Source organism: Phragmites australis, chromosome 3, assembly GCF_958298935.1.
Source record: "Phragmites australis chromosome 3, lpPhrAust1.1, whole genome shotgun sequence".
NCBI lineage: Eukaryota > Viridiplantae > Streptophyta > Magnoliopsida > Poales > Poaceae > Phragmites > Phragmites australis.
The window spans coordinates 38,292,541-38,315,004 of NC_084923.1; the positions used below are offsets into that span (position 1 = coordinate 38,292,541).

The 22,464-nt window shown below is 46.7% G+C and overlaps 1 protein-coding gene and 1 pseudogene across 1 annotated transcript; one reads left to right on the forward strand and one right to left on the reverse strand.

Annotated features, from left to right (window-relative positions):
• Positions 1 to 358: 358 nt before the first annotated feature.
• LOC133910702 (putative magnesium transporter MRS2-D) lies at positions 359 to 970 on the reverse strand. Its single transcript, XM_062353008.1, has 2 exons — positions 653 to 970; positions 359 to 550 (listed from the first exon to the last, which is right to left on the reverse strand). The coding sequence occupies exons 1-2, from the start codon at positions 968 to 970 to the stop codon at positions 359 to 361; spliced, it is 510 nt and encodes a 169-aa protein (XP_062208992.1).
• Positions 971 to 13,341: 12,371 nt separating this feature from the next.
• On the forward strand, positions 13,342 to 22,129 carry LOC133910703 (uncharacterized; annotated as a pseudogene).
• The last annotated feature ends 335 nt before the right edge of the window (positions 22,130 to 22,464 follow it).

Here is a 22,464-nt window from a genome sequence, read left to right on the forward strand (position 1 = left end):
AGTTCATTCATGCTGTCACCGTATTTTGATGTTTTCAGAGTAGCAGGGTGGCTCTTGCTCTTGTCATATGGAACTGCTAACTCATTTCTTATAGCCTCACCAACGTGGAAAGATTGGAATGCCTCTGCAAGCTCGTTGACGAGAACATATCGGTATGAATAAAGTATGATTTATAATTACCATTGATCACTAACATTAGTCTGCACAGAAGTCACACGCTAACTAAAGTTTGTTCGCCACACTGGGTTGTGTTCTTAGTGCAAAAAATGACAGACATGCGGTAAAAGGAAAGCTTTAAAATGCAGGATGATTCAGTTAGCGTTTATCAAAAATTCTCAAATAGCACGAATTACTCCAATTAGAAGATCAATAGGGCAGCAGGCTGTACCTCCTGTTCAAGGGACTTGCATGTGAACTCTAGGCACACCTCCAGCGCCCTGAACTCAAACGGCAAGGCCTTGTCGCTTCCTAATGCTTGTCCATCCTTGTCGCCACCTCTTTCTCTTGGACTTGGTGGCGAGACAACCCCGTCCTTGCCTGCCTGGTTCTCCTTCCACCAAAAAGATCAAACCTTGCATAAGCGAGCGTTCAAGAAACCTGTGTGAGACAAGAGGTGAGTCGGGATAGACGGAGACCGGGGAGGAGCGGAGACGAGGTTCGTGCGGAGCTCCCAGACAAGTGGTGTGATGGCAAGGTCGCGCGGACCCGGGACGAGTACTTCGGTGGCGGTGATGACGGTATGGATGCGCTCCAGGTTGACCACGACAACGCGGTCCCAGCCCATGATGCTGGACGGGTAGGACAGTGCTGGGTCCAGCGCGTGGAGGTTGCACACCGGTAGCCTTGTGCGTCGCATTTGCTGATGCTTCCCGACCTCCTCCACCCGCCACGCACCCACGCTGGACACCGCCGCCCACTCCCCTGCTGCCGCGTGCCTCCATCTTGGCACCGCTGGCGTGGTCGATGCCATGGCGAGCTGAGAGGAGGAGGAGGGCCGTCCTAGCGCGGCTGGCACTCAGGGTGGTGAATCATAATAGGTTGTGGAAAAAACACTATGTTCTATTACTATCAAAATTTGAAACAATATCGAAATAATTATAAAAATTCTGAAAAAATGTATGTCGTAGGGGATACTATGATCTAGCTCAAAAAAATTCAGACAAAACTATGATTTGTACAATGAGAAAATAAAAGACATTGTGGAGGAGAATTTTTATGACTAAAGTAAGATGCAAGTTGCAAGATAAACAATGTGGAGGATATTATAGCAACTAGCAAGATATCTAGGAATGTCGAAATTGACAAAAGAGGAGGAGAACAAGAAGCTCTTGCATTGATCGATCAAGGGAGATAGAGGCGATGGAGAAAGGGAGAGCCATAACAAAATGGGACTAAGTGGTAAGAACATACATCCGAGCAATATGGTAAGACTTTGTGTTCGCTTATGATCTTTATATTTAGTATCATTTATTATTTGTCACTTATTTTTGTTATGTTATCATCAATCACCAAAAATGAGAGATTGTAGCGAAAATAGTCTTAGTAGGTTATGATTGTGATTTTGATGATTAATGACAACATAGTCATTGGGACTAACATATTTGTTAAGAATATATGTTAGTAGGTCGCATGGATGCAATACATGAAGAATCCACTGTAGTCGGAATAAAATTTGGTCGAATTGAAGAAATCCTAGGAAGATTTGCCTCACCGGATGGTCCGGTGCTGTGAATGTTGAGCTCACTGGAGCATATTTAACAAAGGGAGAGAGGCCTGAAAACCTCACCGGAAGGTCCGGTGATTAGCAAGTGTGCTCACCGGAGTAATTCTTCTAGAGAAGGGTGTCGTGCTGAAGAATGAAGGCTAAGTCTCACTAGATAGTTTGGTGATCAAAGTATGGATCTCACTGGATCATCCGATGTTAACAACTTTTCTGAGCCGTTGGGATAACGGCTAGTGCTCGGTTTGAGGCTATAAATACCCCTCCACTCAGTCATTTGAGGTTGTTGGAGTCCTGAGAAGTTCAAGCACATATGAGAAGACATCCAAACCACCAAAGTGCTTAAAGTAATCATTCAAGGCTATTAAGCACACCATTAGATAGTGATTAGTGCTTATAGGCTTAGAGAGTGTGTCGCTAGGTGATTGCTGCCTAAAGAGTGGATCAAGGAGTGATTCAAGTTTGTACCTCTTGGTACGCCGACACCTTGGAGTCTTGGTGACTCGTCGGCAAACTTGTTGACCCTCTGACTTGGTGTGGAGCAGCGACAAGAAGCATGTATAGGGACACGGAGACCCTTGTCTTGGTGGCTCAAGCTCCGAAGTGATCACGGTGGCAAGGGATCGGAAGAGAGGCTTGTGTTGAGTCCTTGCCTTGGTGGCTTGGTGGCTCATCCGGGTTGAGATCTTGTCTTAGTGACTTGGTGGCTCAATAGTCGTGACTGGGTGCCGACCGGAAGCATATCCTTGGTGGAGCTCTAACATAAATTAGGGATGGTATTTATGCCATCGATATCATAGGATAAAAATTTATTGTGCCGAGTTTACTCTCTCTACCTTATTTACGCTTTTGCATTTACTTTCTTGCAATTTACCTTTCTAGATAGGTTGTAAGCTCTTTTGATTGATAGAGTAGACTCACTAGATAAACCTAGAGCACATTTAGATATAAATTGATAGAGGTTTATCTTGTGTATTTTTTGGAGCCAAATAGATTCTTAGTGTCCTAATTCACCCCCCCTCTTAGGACTCACTGACCCCTTCAATGGAGGAAGTAAACCTCATATGGACTGCCTCAGTCTCATTTTATACAAGGGCGGAAAGGCTCTGAACGGCTCTCCAACTAGCACTATAATGGTGGGAAAGCCATTGATAAATGGTTAATGATATGTTTTCAGCTGTGTGTGAGTATCTTATATTGATTTCATTGGATGTCTATGTGTGACTCTAGAATCAAGTAGCTATGGCGATTAATGTCTGGTACCATGCACTAATTCGATCTTATGTTGTTGTCACTGCTTCAGAATGTGTCCTGTGATCCAAATAATACGGAAGTGCTTAAGGATACAGTATTCTAATGTGGAGATGATCTGCTTAAGTGCATATGTGTCTTCCTATTCTACTGATATCGTCGGGTTTTGGTTCATGCTGAAACAATCATAGAAACTTAAGTTTATCTTCAGTACACTACTACAGAACATCACATAGGTAGCGCCCCATCAATACCGGTTCAATAGTAACCGCTACTGAAGACGTATCAGTGCTAGTTCTTAAACTCCCGCGTGCGAACAATGACTGAGGAGTTAAAAACCGGCACTGAAAGTCACTATTAGTGCCGGTTTCATATACAACTAGCACTGATAATAACTATCAGTGTCGGTTTTATATACAACCGACACTGATACAGACGGACCCGAATTTATGTTAAATCACGTTTTTCTCAGCTCGTGTCCGTTCGGTCCGCTCCTCTATCTCTTTGTCTCCTCCCTCCCTCTCTCTCTCCACCTTATCTCTTCTTCTCTCTCCCTACCTCGCTCCTGCCTCCTCAAGAAGCCGACGAGCTCCACCTCCTTGAGAAGCCGTCCCCCATGATTGCTTGGGAGTGGAGACTCATCTGGACGTGGATTGATCCCTCCTTTGGCTGGTAAGGAATCGCTAGCTTGCTCGGATGGATTTCTCGTTCTGTTCTGTGGATTCTTTTCTTTTCCTATGAGCCCCCCCCCCCCTAATGCAAATCTTTATTCCTTGGGCGGATTCCCCAATTCATCCAGCATGCAGCAGGGTAGACCAGGTAAAGATTGTGATGGCGCGCCTGTCAGAAAAAGGAGTTACGGCCTGGAGGTGGATGATTTGTGTTCGATTTGTTTGATATGTGAATAGCATTGGTGTTCTTGTAGCTTGTGTTCGATTTGTTCTATCTGATTTGTGAGATAAGTCGATTGGAAAGCATGTGTATTGTGGCGTGTATTCTTGTGATGAGATTTGATTGTGTTCGATTTGTTCGATTGTGAGATGAGTCGATTTTTTCTTGTGATGAGATGATATGAGTTGATCTGTTCTTGCGACGGCCGGCGTGCAGCCGCGAGCGAGCACATGCGGCGATGGCGGACGTGCGGTCGAGCGGTTGCGCGGAGCCGGCCCATTTCTTCTTTTTTTTTTGGAGGAGGCATCACTACCGGTTGGAGTCACGAACTAGTCGAGGTGTTTTGGTGTAGTGGTAGTATTCTTTTATTACATTTACCTTAAACATTTGTCTATCATTGTGCAGGTAGCATGCAGGGATTTCCCTCACTCGCGCCATTTATGCACAAACTTGCCCTTCAGCACTACTTCTCACATGAAGCATTGTAGCATGGTCACTGACAGACATTTTCACTTCCTGGTATGCTAGATAGCTTGGCAGTGAGCCAAAAAGCCCCAGAATACCGCAAACAGGCAGATGAAGCTAGGAAGACATCTAAAAAAAATCCAAGAGGAAATCGATTTGCTACACCAAGCGGAAGGAATGTCTCGCCAAGTGACGCCGCCACGAGACACGGCACGAACTTCGTAGGACCTTCGGCGGCGGTCGTCCGTGGGAGACCCAGAATCTCCGCTGGCCATGGATCTGCAGAACTAGTGGTGGCCACCGGGCTTCAAGATGCCCATAGTGGTAATGTTTTACGGGGAGTCAGACCCAAGGGAATTTATAATGAGCTTCGAAGCGGCTGTCGAGTCTGCCGGAGGGGATGGTACAACGTTGGTGAAGGCCTTCGTATTGGTCGTAAAAGGGATAGCAAGATCTTGGTACTCCGCGTTGCCCCCGGGATACATATACTCATGGGAGCAATTGCATAATGCCCTGTACAACAATTTCCAGGGAAATCGGGCAGACAAGATCACCGCGAGTGACCTCTTCGCACTGAAGCAACAGCCAATAGAAACATTGCAGAGCTATATGCACCACTTCGTGCACATACGTTGCCAAGCGAAGGGGCTGAGCGAAGATACAATCATCGATGCAGCGATACAGGGCATCAAAGGAGTGTTATTTGCAGGAAAGCTTACAAGAAAAAGACCCGGGAGTGTACAAGAGCTGCTTAATAAGATGGAAGAATACACGATATCTGAGCTCGATCATCTTCGAAGGAAAAATGAAATGGTAGCCTCCAAAGTAAAAGCAAATACATCGCCCAGAGAGGCCGGCACCAGCAATCCTAGAGACAGATTGCGCCACGTGAGGAAATCCGAAGCATTTGACTACACAAGGCAAAAAGAAGTCAATCAAATAAACTTCAGCCCATTTGAAGTCGCTCAAGTGGCAAGCGAAGCTCAGAGTGCGGCTACTCGAGGAGGCCAAACCAGTAGAGGAAGGGGCCGCGGAGGCCGAGGTGGATGGGTCCCGCAGGACCCAACAACGTTTTACTGCGAGCTGCATGGCGAAGGAGCTGGCCATAGGGCCAAGCAGTGCCCATAGGTTGTGGCCATGAAAGAGAGTTTGGCAAAACAATCTCTTGATCACGCAAGAACCATACACCACGCAGCAAGTTTTGGGAGAAGCGAAGTGTGGAAAACCACAATCAGAACACGACGTTTGCCAACCAGTGGCGACTAATGCTGGCACCACAATATGCACCGGCAGTCTAGGCTCAGCTAGATCAAACGAGGCAAATGACCCTTCAAGGGGAGCTACCTCCGCCACCACCAAGGCCTGCGATCGAAGCACCACCAGAGAGCAGTAAGTCCGTGAACACGGTAAATTGTGGATACAATGTGGTGTTGGCTATCTCAAGGGGATCTAACCAGCAGACAGAATCTAAGAGATAGAGGAAAGAATACGTGCGAAGGGTCAACCACGTCGGTGTGGGGCCAACGTACATTCATTCAAGGTGGTCAAACGTTCCCATTAAATTCTCGCAAGAGGACATGAGGGTATTAGATTACCCACACACAGATGCCTTCATTATCACAGCAAACATCTCGAGAAAAAAAGTGCATAGGATCCTGATAGATGGAGGAAGCTCAGTGGATATCATCTTCGGTGATGCTTCGACAAAATGGGTCTACGTTGAAGCGACCTAAATCAAGCTGGATGACCATTGCTAGGCTTCTGCGGAAATGCAATCAACGCTCTGGGAAAGATAACAATCCCAGTGTTGTTTGGCGAAAGGACGAATTTCCAGACGGAAGATATTACTTTCGATGTGGTCGACATTAATTACCCATACAATGCGATATTTGGTAGGGGAGTCTTGAACACATTCAGAGCAATACCGCATCACACGTACTTGTGCATGAAGAAGCCTGGTCCTGAAGGCATCATAACGGTGTTTGGAGACCAGCGAGTGGCCCGACGAATCGAAGTGGGAATCACTCCAGGATGGCGAAATGTCCATATGGTGACGGAACCTTCGGCAAATCGAGAGGAAAGTGATATCCATCCGAAGATAAACAAAGCAGCGAAGACTGTACCAGAGGGAGCAACCAGAATAGTGCCATTACATCAAGAAAAACCAGATAAAAAAGTCACCATAGGAGCAGAGGCCCCAGAGGAGGACCAACAACAACTCATAATGTTTCTCCACAGTAATGAGGATATCTTCGCTTGGTCTCCGAAGGATCTACAAGGAGTAAGTAGGAAAATCATTCAGCACAGCTTAAATGTGGATCCTAGGGCGAAGCCAAGGAAGCAAAAGCTTAGAAAAGCTTCGAGTGAAAGAGAAGAAGCAGCAAAGGCTGAGGTAAAAAAGCTGCTCGATGCCGGAGTGATACGTGAAGTATTGCACTCAGAGTGGCTAGCTAACCCAGTGTTAGTCAAGAAATTCAACGAAAAGTGGAGAATGTGCGTCGACTTCACAGACTTGAATAGGGCTTGTCCGAAGGATGATTTTCCATTACCTAGAATTGATCAGCTGGTGGACTCCGTGGTTGGTTGCGAGATGTTAAGTTTCCTAGATACATACTCGGGGTACCACCAGGTCTGGATGGCAAAGGAAGATGAGGAGAAGACTAGTTTCAGGACCTCCTTCGGCATATACTGCTTTGTGAGGATGCCCTTCGGACATCAAAATGCTAGCACGACCTTCACCAGGTTGGTGCAATCAGTGCTAAGTTCATAGATAGGGAAAAATGTCCTAGCTTACGTCGATGACATAGTGGTCAAAAGTGCCAGAAGAAGCCAACATCTCGAAGACCTGTGTGAAACATACGGAAGCTTGCGAAGGGCGGGATTAAGATTGAACCCAGAAAAGTGTGCCTTCGGAGTACAATCCGGAAGGCTATTAAGGTTCTTGGTGTCGAAGAGAGGCATCGAAGTGGAACCCTAAAAGATACAGGTAATAATAGATATGAAACCTCCACAAAACAAAAAGCATGGACAATGCTTGGCAGGGAGGTTGGCGGCACTAAACAGGTTCATTGAAAAATCTGTAGAGCGAAGTCTACCTTTCTTCAAAATGTTGAAAAGCTTCCGATGAATTGAAAAACTATCTAACGAAGCTCACAACACTTTCCAGTCCTGATCCAGGTGCAGATTTGTTATTATACATAGCGGCATCCCCTTCGGCAGTGAGCACTGTACTTGTGCAGGAAAGACACGAAGACAACAAATTACGACAGTTCCCAATATACTATCTGTCAGAAGCTCTTGCAGGCTCGAAGAGGATCTACACAGAACTGGAAAAAGTAGCATATGCACTAGTCATGCCATCTCGCAAGCTTCGTCATTACTTCACAGCTCACAAGATCACAGTACCAACTTCCTTCCCCCTTTCGCGACATGTTTGAGAACAAAGAAGCTATAGGAAGAATGGCAGAATGGGCCGTGGAAGTTGCCCCATTCATGATTGTTTTTTTAGCAAGAACATCATTGAAATCGCAAGCGTTAGTAGATTTCGTAGCAGAATGGACTCCGCTAACCTAAGCCCCAAAAGAAGAACCATCAGAACCAGTCTGGATCACATATTGCGATGGGGCTTGGGGAGCTATAGGAGTAGGCGTGGCGGCGATATTATCCTCACCTTCGGGCGCAAAGCTGAGATATGCCGCCAGATTAGAATTCCAGTCTACAAACAATACCACAGAGTATGAAGCCGTCCTCCTCGGACTTCTCAAGGCGAAGGCTTTGGGCACCTGAAGGGTGCTAGTTAAAACATACTTAAAGGTAATAGCAAGCCAAATCGACAAGACATTTCAGGCAAAAGAACCTGAACTTGTCAAGTATAAGGCAGCAGTCCGAAGAATGGAAAAGTACTTCCTGGGGTTCACAGTCAAGAGTATATCGAGAAATGATAACTTCGAAGCAGATGAGCTAGCCAAAGCGGCTGCGCAAAATCTGCCTATGCCATTAGATGTTTTCTTCCAAAAGCTGACTGAACCAGCCGCCGACGACACTTCGCGACCAGCGCGTTCCGTTGCTATGATTGAAAGCGAAGATTGGCGCTCTCCGATATTGGCTTATCTTTGTGGTTATCACAAGCCCGAGGATCATGTTGAAGCGAAGCGTATGGCCCAGAGAGCTAGAAACTACAAAATTGTGGGAAATAATCTGTACAAGGCTGGAGTCTGTGCACCATGGTTGCGATGCATATCCCAGGAAGAAGGACAAAATCTGCTAAAAGAAATTCACAATGGATTGTGTGGTTCACATGTGGGTACACGTGCCTTAGTTAGAAAAGTATACAGATAGGGCTTCTATTGGCCAAAGGCAGTCAGTGATGTGGATCACATAGTCCGAAGTTGTCAACAGTGTCAATTCTGGGTGAAGGGGTCAAATAGACCTTCAGCAAAAACACAGCTAATCCCACCAGTTTGGCCGTTAAGATGGTGGGGAATTGACATTGTTGGCCAACTGCCAGCCACTCCAGGAAATTTGCGATATGCCGTCGTTGCGGTCGAGTACTTCTCCAAGTGGGTGGAGGCGATGCCACTCGTAAACATAACATCGAGAAATATACAGAAATTCCTGTGGCAGAATGTCATATTAGATAGCCTGGCAGCGAGCCGAAAAGCCGCAGAATATCGCAGACAGGCAGATGAAGCTAGGAAGACATTGGTAAAAATCCAAGAGGAAATCGATATGCTACACCAAGCGGAAGGAATGTCTCGCCAAGTGATGCCGCCAGGAGACACGGCACGAACTTCGCAAGACCTTCGGCGGCGGTCGTCCGCGGGAGACCCAGAATCTCCGCCGGCCATGGATCTGTAGAACCAGCTGTAGCCACTGGGCTTCAAGATGCCCAGAGTGGTAATGTTTGACAGGGAGTCAGACCCAAGGGAATTTGTAATGAGGTTCGAAGCTGCTGTCGAGTCTGCCGGAGGGGATGGTACAACGTTGGCGAAGGCCTTCGTATTGGCCGTAAAAGAGATAGCAAGATCTTAGTACTCCGCGTTGCACCCGGGATCCATATACTCATAGGAGCAATTGCGTAATGCCCTGTACAGCAATTTCCAGGGAAATCGGGCAGACGAGATCACCGCGAGTGACCTCTTCGCACTGAAGCAACAGCCAACAGAAACATTGCAGAGCTATATGCGCTGCTTCGTGCACATACGTTGCCAAGCGAAGGGGCTGAGCGAAGATACAATCATCGATGCGGCAATACAGGGTATCAGAGGAGGGTTGTTAGCAAGAAAGCTCACAAGAAAAAGACCCGGGAGTGTACAAGAGCTGCTTAATAAGATGGAAGAATACGCGATATCTGAGCTTGATCATCTTCGAAGGAAAAATGAAATGGTAGCCTCCAAAGTAAAAGCAAATACATCGGCTAGAGAGGCAGGCACCAGCAATCCTAGAGACAGATTGCGCCACGCGAAGGCAAAAAAGAAGGCAATCAGATAAACTCCAGCCCATTTGAAGTAAAAGCAAATCCGAAGCATCTGACTACACAAGGCAAAAAGAAGTCAATCAGATAAACTCCAGCCCATTTGAAGTCGCTCAAGTGGCAAGCGAAGCTCAGAGTGTGGCTACTCGAGGAGGCCAAACCAGTAGAGGAAGGGGCCGCGGAGGCCGAGGTGGACAGGTCCCGCAGGACCCAACAACGTTTTACTGCGAGTTGCATGGCGAAGGAGCCGACCACAAGACCAAGCAGTGCCCGCAGGTTGTGGCCATGAAAGTGAGCTTGGCGAAACAATCTCTTGATCATGCAAGAACCATATACCACGCAGCAAGTTTCGGGAGAAGCGAAGCGTGGGAAAACCACAATCAAAACATGGCGTTTGCCAACCAGTGACAACCGATGCTGGCACCACAATATGCACCGGCAGCCTCGGCTCAGCTGGATCAAATGAGGCAAATGACCCTCCAAGGGGAGCTACCTTCGCCACCACCAAGGCCTAAAATCGAAGCACCACCAGAGAGCAGTAAGTCCGTGAACACGGTAAATCGTGGATACAATGTGGTGTTGGCTATCTCAGGGGGATCTAACCAGCAGACAGAATCTAAGAGATAGCGGAAAGAATACGTGCGAAGGGTCAACCACGTCGGTGTGGGGTCAACGTACATTCATTCAAGGTGGTCAAACGTTCCCATTACATTCTCGCAAGAGGACATGAGGGTATTAGATTACCCACACACAAATACCTTCGTTATCACAGCAAACATATCAGGAAATGAAGTGCATATGATCTTGATAGATGGAGGAAGCTCAGCGGATATCATCTTCGCTGATGCCTTTGACAAAATAGGTCTACATCGAAGCGACCTGAATCAAGCCGGATCGCCATTGCTAGGTTTCGGCGGAAATGCAATCAACGCTCTGGGAAAGATAACAATCCCAGTATCGTATCTGCGATATATCTATCTATAAATGCAAGGAACCACACCGAAACTAAGTTAAATAATACGTAAGCTACATGCATGAGTAGTGTGAATTTTGAAGATGACCACGTGTATGGAGCCACAAGGAGCACCCTCTAGCATCTTTTGTTGAAAAAAGGCAAATCTTTTGTTGAAAAAAGGCAAAAGGGAAAACAAATCAAAGCTGGAATAGGAGGTTTCATGCAAAGAGCACCGGAGATTTGAAAGCTGGGTATAATGCCAAATATCTTTCCCCCATTTTCTGAGATCATTTTATGTATATTGTTCTCCTTTTTTTAGATGTATCTTGTTCTCCTTCGGTGAAGGATAAGCAAATAGGAAAATGTGAAATAATGTGATATTTGTTATTCATTCAATTACCGTATTTGTTGAGCTTTGAAAATACAGATCAAAATACATATAGTGGTTTCCGCCTAGGACAAAGATATTTAATAGCTGTAACATGATTTTCAATTATTTGGAAAGTTTTAGACCTGGGGAAAATATTTTGAATATTTAATGGATAACTTCCAAATCTTTGCTACGTAGCTATAGTGATAGCTTCCAAATCTTTTCTACCACATTATAGTGATAGCTTCCAAATCTGTTCTACCACATTAATTATAGTGATAGATTCCAAATCTTTTCTACTACTTTATGAATGCTTCCAACCTTAGTTCTGGCATTGATATTTTTTTTCTCGGTACCACCAGAAAGATTGCATGAGTTGGAAATACACCATCGGTGGGCTAGGGCCCACCTGTCATCCTCACATATGATGGTGTTTTTCATCTCTTGCATCTTTGGGATGGTATACGTACCTGGCAAAAAATAAACTCGAAACATGTAATAGATTGCTTCTAAATATTTGCTGCTACTTTGTAGAAAATTTCCAACCTCTGCTGGAAAGATACTTTACTTTTTTTCCACAAAGCTAGGCTACAACACAACAATCGCTATGACTCCATACACGTATCAATCCTTTCATAAATTGTTGCCATGCATGTGGGCCACTAGTAACTGATGGTACAGCTAATGCAGAAGTTTTCTTATAAAGTAGTAGAAAAATGTTTGGAAGCTATCTATTAAATGGTTAACATCTTCTTGGGTGGAAAACACTCTAAGAATGAAAACTTCAACACCTTGTAGAAAAATCGATACCCTCGAGCTTTATTACTCAAATGAATAAAAAACATTGAACGCATAAGTCCGGCATTCAACTCAACATTTTTTTACTTTGAACTAGCCAACATATACTAGAGGGTGAACATAAGCCTTATTGAGGATGTAGAATACATATCGCTAACCTCTGTATTGATAATAGATGCTAGCAGATGGTCTTTCATGGCAATGCAGAATGGTCAAAGAATATGTGCAACATCATGGTGAAACAAATGACTTATTATCTGCATCTCAACTCATATATTCACCCCCAAATTATCTACAACGAGTCGATATATCTAAAACCAAACTAACCGACAAAACTTATCGGACGCTCAGAAACCCACCAACGAAAAAAGAGGAAAAAATGCGGGAAATATTCTCATTCCATGCTAAAGAGATGACGAGGAGGGTTCGTTAAATGCCCTCTCCCTTCGACCGTTACAAAATCCAGGACGATGATGGATCCCTAATTATCTTCGGGTACGGCTTCAAAACCTTACATGCACATCCATAAAAACGCGCCCTCTCCATGTCCCAACCAAGCTAATTTTGCAAACATTTCTAGTTATTGAAGGTTCCATCCAAGGGCGTTAGCCGAGTTAGGCCATTACAGACACGAGAGACCTGGAGTCACGCCGAGTCATTCCTTAAGCGGATCCAAACCCCTCCAAAACCGCAAACCCGCTATTCTCTCACCCTCCTCTTCCTCCAACGGACCACGGCTGCAACGCTATATCATCCCACCTCACGCCTTCCCTGTCTTGGAATATCGTTAGTGTGATGTACTACAAACAACATGCATGAGCATAGAGGGATGAATTAACAACTGGATTTCTCGGGAGATCTGCGGCACAGACGATGAGCAGTCGCCTGCTCTCTCTCCAGAACACGAGAAAGAAGTAACCTTTTCTCCCTTCTGCTGCTTCTTTCTCTATAGAGGAGGAGGAGGAAAGATGACTGCTTGAGGTTGTACACTTCTTCTTGTAGTTGTTCTCCTCCTCTTCTGCTTGTTCCTCTTTCTGTATGTGAATAGAAGCATTTGGGGTTATGATTCGGGCATTCGGCTTCCTCTGCCGATTTTTATAAATTTTAATCTGTGTGATTTTCTTTCTCTGAATCTGTGGTACGTTTCCAGGCACTTTCCCCACCCCATCCGTGCCGAATTTCGCCGAGATTGCATTTTGATGGGCTAGAGGCGTGCTCCTGGACGTCTTTCATGGAGACCCTATTGGGTTCTTGATCCATGGCGGCCGGTCACTTCTTGGGCTCACCTTTCCCCGGCTAGCCTTGTGTTGGGCGTTGATCTCTTTGCTCCTCAGGACCTCGTCGGGTTGTTGCTAGTCCGGGGAACTCTGTGAAAAATCTTCGCGGCGGTGTAAGGTTTTTTTATTCGAGGGGGTTGGATGGCGCCGGTGGCCGATTTTGTGGATATCAGCTCCGATGAGGAGGACCTCCCCGTGGGCAACAAGTTGCCCTTCGACCCCCTGGGATGGGCGTCAAACCTTTTGGATGAAGATGAGGATGCAATCGGGGACGATTTCGATGATCCCATGATTAAGAGTGATTTGTCGCAGAAGACAGCCAAGCCTGATGATCTCGTGACTATGAGTGAGTTGTCTTCACCACCGGTGCAGCAGAAGAAGGCCAATAATCCTGGTGGTGATGGTCATGATGATGAGAACGACGATGACTGTGTGGTTCTAGACGGCGACCCTGATAAGGCTGTTACCATTGCCGACGAGGATGGGAGCGCGGGAGATGGCAGCTCGGATGAGTTGCAGATAGTCGCGGAGAAAGGCCCGGTATGTGATTCCTTCCAGTTTCATCTGTAGCACTGCATTTTGCGCGTGCCATAAAAGCATCACCTTTTATATTTGAAAGCATGTATAGAGGGTTGATATATTGAGCCGCATTTCATTCATTGTTGGGAAAGCCATGTATAAACGGTTAAAGATATGTTTTCTGCTGTGTGTGACTATCTCATATTGATTTCACTGGATGTCTATGCGTGACGCTAGAATCAAGTAGCTACGGCGGCTAATGTCTGGTAGCATGCACTAATTTGATCTTATACTGTTATCTTTTTTTAAATGGAACCAGCAGGAGAGCTGCCCGGAGAAAGCCCGATGGGCTGAGAGTACAAGGCACAAAAAGTAAACATAAAGTCCCAGAAAAGACCAGGGACAAAGGGATGGTCATAGGCCAAAGAAAAAGCCTATTCTCCCCTAATAATGCGGCCAAGAGACTATGCACCCGCAAAAGCCCAAAGAGCTGCCTCGTCTTCGATTTTCTGGACAATTGCCCTAGAGGGTTGTTCGAGGCCATCAAATGTGTTGGCGTTACGCTCCTTCCAAATTTCCCAACATACGAGAATGATGAGCGATTTGAGGCCCTTAGGTAGAATGTCTGGCCTAAATGCCATAGTAGTCCACCACTCATGCACAAGGAAGTCAGCCATGAATTTAGGTCAGCTGATAGCCAGCCAATCCAAAGGGACACGTTGGTCCAAAAGCATCGTATGAAATGACACTTGGCAAAGAGGTAATGTCCGGTCTTAGGGGCACACCTACACAACACACATAGACGGCTGCAAGGCCAATCTCTATGGTTGAGCCAATCAGAAGACCACAACCTATTAAGATTCGCTAGCCAGGTAAAGAATTTGCATTTGTGAGGCACCCATACCCTCCAAAACAGAAAGGAAAATGTAGTCTGTTGAGGTAAGGAACTAAGCCTTATAGGCCGAGCTCGCTGAGTACTCACAATTTGTGGACAAAATCCAAGTGATGTCGTGCTTGGAGTTATCTTGTAATTGCACCTGTTGTGTCATGGACCAGAGATTCACAAACTCTGGCAAATTATCCCACGTGGCTCTTGGTGCATTGTGAACCCAAGCCGAATCTGCCAAAGCATCTTTTAACGATATGTTCATTGGCACTTGAGGCACGGAATAAATTTGAGGTGAAGTCCCTAGGGCGCTGACTGCAGTGCCATGTGGCATTCCAAAAGAAGATTTTCTCGCTGTTGCCTACGATGGTGTTTGTTGAGATTGCAAAGAGCATCATGTCAAAATCATCATATGGGATCTCTGACCCCCACCCACAACTTATGAGGCACCTTCCATTCATTCTATTACCAACAAAGCTGAAGGGCGCAAGAGAGGTTTTTGAGATTAAGGATCCCTAATCCCCCTTTGTCAGCTGGGTGATAGGTTAGCCTAGTTGAGCTTGCATACCCCCCAACCCCCGAGATGGGCTCCGAACTGGCCCAAGGGAAATGTCTTCGAATGTGGTCTACATCCTTAAGAACGCTTTTTGGGGCTTTGATTGCCGTGAGGTGGTAGATGGGTTGAGAAATGAGAACTGATTTGACTAGGGTAAGACATCAACTAGGGGCGATAAGTTTTCCCTTCCAAGGTGCAAGTTTGTTTGCAACTTTGCCAATTACGGGCTAAAAGTCACACCTCTTGAGACGATGGGTGAAGAGAGGAAGGACGAGGTAAGTGATGGTAAGCTTTGAATGTTTTGCCGGCACATTCACGAGAATGTCGTCCATATTGATATGGGAGAAACTAATCGTTGTTACAGACAATTTGCTTCAGTTTGTGCAAAGGGCCGAAGCTTCACCGAAGAGTTGTAGAATTTTAGCTAGGGACACAACTTCTTGCATGGAAGGTGCGATGAAGAGAACTGTATCATCCTCATACATCAAGATCCAAAGTTGGTCCAGGCAGTGCTTCAGCTTACTAAGAATGCCTTGGCAAAATGCTTCCTGAAGAATGTGCTGAAGCGGGTCTATAGCCAGAACGAAAAGTAGCGGGGATTGCAGATCACCTTGCCTAAGCCCACGTCCATGCTTGATGGGCCCTATCGGGATGTCATTCAATTGGATTTTGGAGCTGGAGGTGGCTAGAAGGGCAAAAATCCAGTTGTGCCAGCGTGAAGGGAATCCCAGCCTCTGAAGAAGGGAAAGCAGGTACTCCCAGCGGACAGAATCAAATGCTTTGGTAATGTCTAGTTTGAAAATAAAGCTAGAATCTTCTTTCTATGCAGACTGTGCACTGTGTTCCCTACCACCATGTAACAATCATGAATGCATCATTGCCTAATGAAGGCGCTTTAGCATGGAGAAATGAGGGGGTCCATGTGTGGTGTGAGGCATTATAGGCAAGAATCTTTGTTAGGATCTTAGTTATGGAGTATATAAGGGATATAGGCCTGAAATCTGCAATACTAATGGCCTCCTCTTTCTTCGGGAGAAGAACAATGTTGGCTGTGTTAATGAGTGGAAGCTTTGATGTCCAAAAATCATAAAGAGTCTTGATTACAGCCATGATCTCAAGGCTGACAATTGTCTAAAAAGATTTGAAGAAAAGGATCATGAAACCATCATGCCAGGAGCTTTGTCAGGCAGCATGCAATCAATTACCTGTTGAATCTCCTCTTCGGTGAAGAGGTCACCAAGGGATTTGAGATCATGGGAAGGGAGGTTATGGAGGTCCCAGTTAAGATCAGCTGCTAGGGGACGAGGTGGGGACATTAGCCCTGAGAAGTGGTGATGTGCCAAGGCCTCTTTCTAATCATGTGTGGTTTCCCAGCTTGACTCTAATTGAAGTACGTGGATGAGGTTTCTCCAGCGCCTAGCATTGATGTGAAGATAGAAGAATTTTATGTTAGGGTCCCCTTCTTCGAGGAAGGTTAATCTCGAAGCTTGCCTTTTGTGTGCCCTCTCGATAACTACAAGGCCAAGGATATGCTTTTTAAACCTAGCACGAAGGTCTTTCTCTTCCGAAGATAAGCTTCTAAAGTCTTGGGTACTGTTGAGGCGAGAAATAACATCAAGTGATGTTAATAACTGAAGCTTGGTGTCTCCCAAGAGTTGGCTCTTCTAGACCCTAAGCTCATGTGCCATGTTGCAGAGCTTGTGATCTAAGATATGGAAGGGTACATGATGGTGTGAACAAGTGCTCCAAGATCTCTTAACAACATCGGAGAATCCTAGAAGCCTCGTCCAGAAATTCTCGAATTTGAAGGATCTAGATCTTCTTGGGCCACTTTGATTGGAAGGAAGGAGCGAAAATGGTCAGAGTGAGCGGTCGAAAGGGCATGTACGGCATGGTGGTTGAAGGTAGAAACCTCATTGTTACAAAGCACTAGGCCTAGTCTAACTATTGTTGGGTTGGCCCTTCCGTTGCTCCAAGTAAATCTTCTGTTTTGGAGGCGGATTTTTTGAAGGCCGCAAGCATTGACAGTTATGCGAAAATGACCTATTTCATGTTAAGACAATTGTTGTTCTTGTCCCTAGTGCTCAAGATTTGGTTGAAATCCCCAATAATGAGCCATTTGCACCCTATCGTTAGCTAAATGGAGGCGATTTCTTGTAGGAAGTCGTTCTTCCTTGAGGCTCTTGTCGAGCCATAGATGGATGCTATGGTGAACTCAATCACTGACTCCTTAATGAGCACCAAAGCGGTGATGTGGAAGTTTCTGAGGGTGACGTTCTGGAGATCCATAAAGTTCTTGTCCCATAGCAATAAAATCCCCCCTCTTGGTCTTAAGACTCTATTGGTCGGTCTATGAGCAAAGGTTGTGAGTCTCCCAAGGATAGGGATAATATTTGGATGCACATCACATAGCTTAGTTTCTTGAAGACAAGCTATATGATAGTTGATCGATGATACCATTTCATATACCGTATTGCATCTGGCCGTTGAGTTAAGACCATGCACATTCCAACACAGGATGCTAAGGTTAGGGCCAATCATGAATAGAAGAATTGCTGCGCAAAGCTCTCTTTATTTTAGAGAACTAAAGGATGAAAGAAAAAGTAGTAGCATAACACAGGGCGCTATAGTTGGAGTCGACTGGAGGTGCAGGCCACTAGAACATTAATTAGGTCTGAGACAATTCACTCAATATAGAGGGCCAAAAACAAAGGAGACGCCATGCAGCATGAAGTTTAACATGTGGATAGGAGATGACATCACATAGGGTGCAAACACTCGCATAAAAGGATGATGAGCAGCTAGGCCAGCTCCCCGGCCGCTTGCTTTAGAGCTTCAGGCACACCATCACCTAGAAGTCCCACTAGTGCTTGGTCCCTACTGTGATTGTCCAACTAGAATAGAGCAACCAAAGTGAATATGGCTTGATCCAGCAGTAGGCCATTGAACATGGTCGCATACTCCTGCATGGCCACAACTAGGGGCTTAGAGTCATCAAGAAGGCCAATTTTACGGCACAGATTGTGCTGAGCTTGTTGTAATGTAGACATCGGGTGGGAAGTGGATAGCCTTGCACTATGTCTCACCTTGGATAGGTTTTAGAGCCTTTTTGTCCTTCCACAGCCTAACCTTTGTGCAGGCTTTGGGAGCAGCGCATGCGGTGGAGTGGAGAAGAGCTCATCCACCGAGCTTCTAGATGGCCCCCCTGACCTCCTGCACGATGCACAGAGGGGGGGGGGGGGTAGTAGCCGGAACGGTAGTCACAGGCGATTCATTTGAGGGCATCGATTGTAGGCCCATCGATGGTTGGGGAGGACTCTACTGCAGCACCAATTGGGCAGTAGGGGTGGTCGGCGGGGCAGGTAGGGCCAATCCAGGTTCTTCGGCAGGCGACCGAAGACCCAAGGCACAGGAACCAAGCAATGGTCCGCCTGACTAGCAGCAGGGCAAGAACCGGCATCCAGTCTAGCAAAAGGGGGAGGCAACCGGCTAGTTGGAGGTGGCACAGGAGCACAAAGGGAGGGGATGCAAATGGCGACTGGTGGCAGCAACGGTGTCTCCACAATACATAATTTGTCCACCACTAGGCCGACTTTGAGAAAGTACTCGTCAGCTTTACTCATCCAAGACTTCTGTGCAGACTGCAAATCGGACATTCAAGAGTGAATATATTCAAAGGAAGCATGAACTAAGGAGTGGACTTTGTCTGTGAGGAGCTCTTGCAGATCAGCACACAAAGGCATGGGCTTACAGGGCAAAGGTTGCTTGGAGCTCGGGCGTTTGTAGTGCTTGAAGTTGCTCTGGTGGTGGGAGGAGAGGGGCGGCCTCATTAATAAGTGCCTTAGGCTCAAGAAGAGCTAGTGGCCTGAAGCTCGGCTCTGTTAGAGGAGATGTCAAAGGGATATCAATGTCATCCGACGGGCACCGGCCAGAGTGCCTCCCACCCTCGGAGACTCTTATTCAACATGGAGAGCGCGTTCTATCATGGCGATGGCCGGCATGGGATGCATCAGCCCTACTACGTCAGCCATGCCCACGTTGGTGGCCAGACGCATCATCCTCACCGTCGTAGTCGGGGCGCCTATTGTGGAAATGAGCACCGCGTGGGTGGTCATTGTGGCGCACAAGGCGACCATGGCACTCCACTCCTCATCATCGCTAGAATTATGGGGGTCATTGCCGCATCTGGCTATGACGCCGCGTGGGGGAGGGACGAGCTGAGGGGTCTTGTTAGGCCCCGGCTCCCCATCCACCTTTCCCAGGAACCATGAGAAATAGGTGGATGTCGGAGCAAAAGGTGGCACCGAGTCAAGGGAGGAGCTGTAGAGGAGGACATTGTTTGTCGTGTAATCTTCAAGTCAGACGAGGTGGATGATGATGCGGTACTTGGTGTTGTATTGCCAGCGTTCCACTAGGACCTCTGAGACCTGCAAGGACAAAGAGGGAGCACCTGTAGGCCTGTGGGTGAAGGTCAGCAACATCGTCTTTGGGATTTTGCACGGGTTGGGGATCCATGCCCATGTGCTGATGGAGCTGGTGTCTAAAGGATGCAACATGTTGATGGAGATGTGCTCGAGGGTGTAGGAGCGGCTGATGATGCGCTCGACAATCTTCGGTGACCAGGCGTGAATTGGCACCCCCTCCAGGCACAACTTAACAAAGAGAGGGCAGCGCCGAAAGCCTGGCTGAGGCTCCTCCAAGGTTTGAGATGCACCTCGACCCCGTTGCACTTGACCTTCGTCTATTTGGACGCTGCTTCATAGTGCTTCTTGTTCTCGAACTTGATGAGGAAGGGTTCCAGGGCGTGCTTGGAGACGACCACTTCCTCCTGTGGAGATGGAACTCGTCCAAAGTTGCATCCTCAATATGCCTTGCCCCGCCACCTAGGGGCAGGCTAGCAGCCCAGGGCACCAAGTCCTCATCTTAAGTCTTGGCGCAGGAGGAGTAAAGGGCCTGGGGTGCTGCTGTGCAACGTTGCGACTGGCATTGAAGATGTAGGTGAGCCCTTGACTACCGTGGCATAAGTGCGTGGAGGGGATCCGACTGTAGAAGGAGTTTCTGGAACCACGAGCACGCTGAAGATGCCAGATGTGGGGTGCGGAGGAGGAGGAGAGGGTATCGATGAGGTAACGGCTTGGATCTGGAGAGCTCACGCCGCAGGGAGTGGGGGGAGAAACTGAGTGATTTTGGGTAGGACTGGATTCAAGCTGGGGGAGGGTGGAGGAGCGTCTCAGGAGGTTTAGGATGAGGCATGGGTGGCCAGGGGTGGCAAAGGCGATGGGGGAAGCTCTCTCACCTCTCTCGCGATCGCTGATGTATCTTATGCTGTTGTCACTGCTTCAGAATGTGCCTTGTGATCCAAACAATACGGAAGTGCTTAGGGATACAGTGTTCTAATGTGGAGATGAAGCATATGTGTCTGCCTATTCTATTCATATCGTCGGGTTTTGGTTCATGTCAAATCAGTCATAGAAACTTAAGTTTGTCTTCAGTAGAAATCTTTTATTACATTTACCTTAAACATTTGTCTATCCTTCTGCAGGTAGCATGCAGGGATTTCCCTCACTCGCGCCATTTATGCTCGAACTTGCCCTTCAGCACTACTTCTCACGTGAAGCATTGTAGCATGGTCAGTGACAGACATTTTCACTTCCTGATGTTGTTGGCATATGGCAATACAACACATTGAACACAGTAGCAATGTGGCGAATAGATTTTCTCTAACACGATTGCATTTTTGTTCTTCAAATGCAGTGCCACTGTTTTGTATGTGACGCTCCAGCGCCGTGCAGTTATTGGGGTAACGGAACCACAGTTGCTGATCATTGCCATGCTACGGATAAGGAAACTAAGTGGAAAACACTCAGGCAAGCATTTAGGTGCAAAAGTCTGCAAGCGTCTGGTCCAGAAATACACCAGAATGCCATGTGGTCAACAGTGATGTCACCCAGACAGCAAGCGCAAGCTACGCAGTGTCAAGTTGCAGTCCCACAATCCCTTCTGTCTGCAGTACCAAATATTTTTCACCCTTCTCTTGCCAACCGAAGTCCTCTTTCGAATGAAGTGAGCCAAAACCAACAAAGGCAACCCTCAGTTAGTCTCTCACTCAGTGTAGATGGAACCATCAGTACACCAAGAGCTGGAAGAGGTACAGGCAATGCTCGCGTCGCTCAAAATACTCATTCGCGTGCAATATTCAAAAGAGCAGGGGCTGTTTCTCCAGGTCACACAACCACTAACGCTAACCGATTTGGTTCTGCTGCTGCTTCAGATAATTCCCTGATGCGCCAGACTTTGGCACTTGTATCTCAGCCCGATCCAGTTCAAGTTGCACCAGGAACCAATGCTTTCACTGGTACTGCTCAGAACAATGCTCCTCAGAGAGATTTCAGTGCACCAATAGCATTTCAGACACAGCATGGTCAACCGGCAGCAGCATATTGTCAGGTTGCCTCAGATGGAATGACTGTCGTAGGACCGCAACTTTGGCGGTGCACCTCACCTGCAACTCACAGAACACAATGCCTGCAAGAACCAGCAATCGATGTTAGCAAAAAACGTTTGGAACACATACTTGCTAGTGTGGCATTTGATCTGTTCGGTCTGGGGGTACCAGATTACAGTATCAGCACCGCACAGTCTCAGCATTTAACGACTAAGCATGGACCTGTGCATTCCAATGCAAGCCAGGGGTTAGGTCTTCAGCAACAGTCCGTCGCAGCAACAAAGAACTCGACATCTTCTCATGTGCTTGATTTATCCAATCAAACAGCAGGTGGGAATGTTCAGGCAGATGGATCACTGCAAACAACACAGAATTGGCACCATCTGAATCGCCAGAGCAGCTCATCGGAATGATTTTGCGAGTGCTCCTGCTGATGGATCATCGGTAGAAGCTGCTCATCAGAACGAGTGAGATACCAAGGCTGGAGTCTACAAACATCCTATTTGAATTTGATTGGGGTTAAGCAGTGCCCTGACAGGCTGCGTTAGCAATAAATCGGTGGCACCGACGTGCCACTCTCTAGGTTTCCTTCATAAGACAGAGAGATGTTCCTTGTACAGTTTGTAGACTCTGTGGCAGAAATGTTCTGCTTCATGCTTATTGTTTACCTGTCTGTCGTACATGCCTCTTAGGGCCTAGATGCGACGTCTCTTTGGGCTTAGGTGTTAACAGTTATCGCCCTGAAGTTGGACAAAATTTCGATTCCCATACTGTTGGTCATATATCTAAGGTTCATATTCTGATGCCAAAATGCATGTTTGGAGTAGTACCTCAACCATAGGTATACCTCCTTACAAT

What these genes read in the sequence shown, in the direction of transcription:
- LOC133910702 (XM_062353008.1), bottom strand. Translation starts at nt 970, where the DNA reads ATGGCATCGACCACGCCAGCGGTGCCAAGATGGAGGCACGCGGCAGCA. An exon ending in GGGAGCTCCGCACGAACCTC is followed by an intron (nt 551 to 652) that starts GTCTCCGCTCCT and finishes TTTTGGTGGAAG; the next exon opens with GAGAACCAGGCAGGCAAGGA.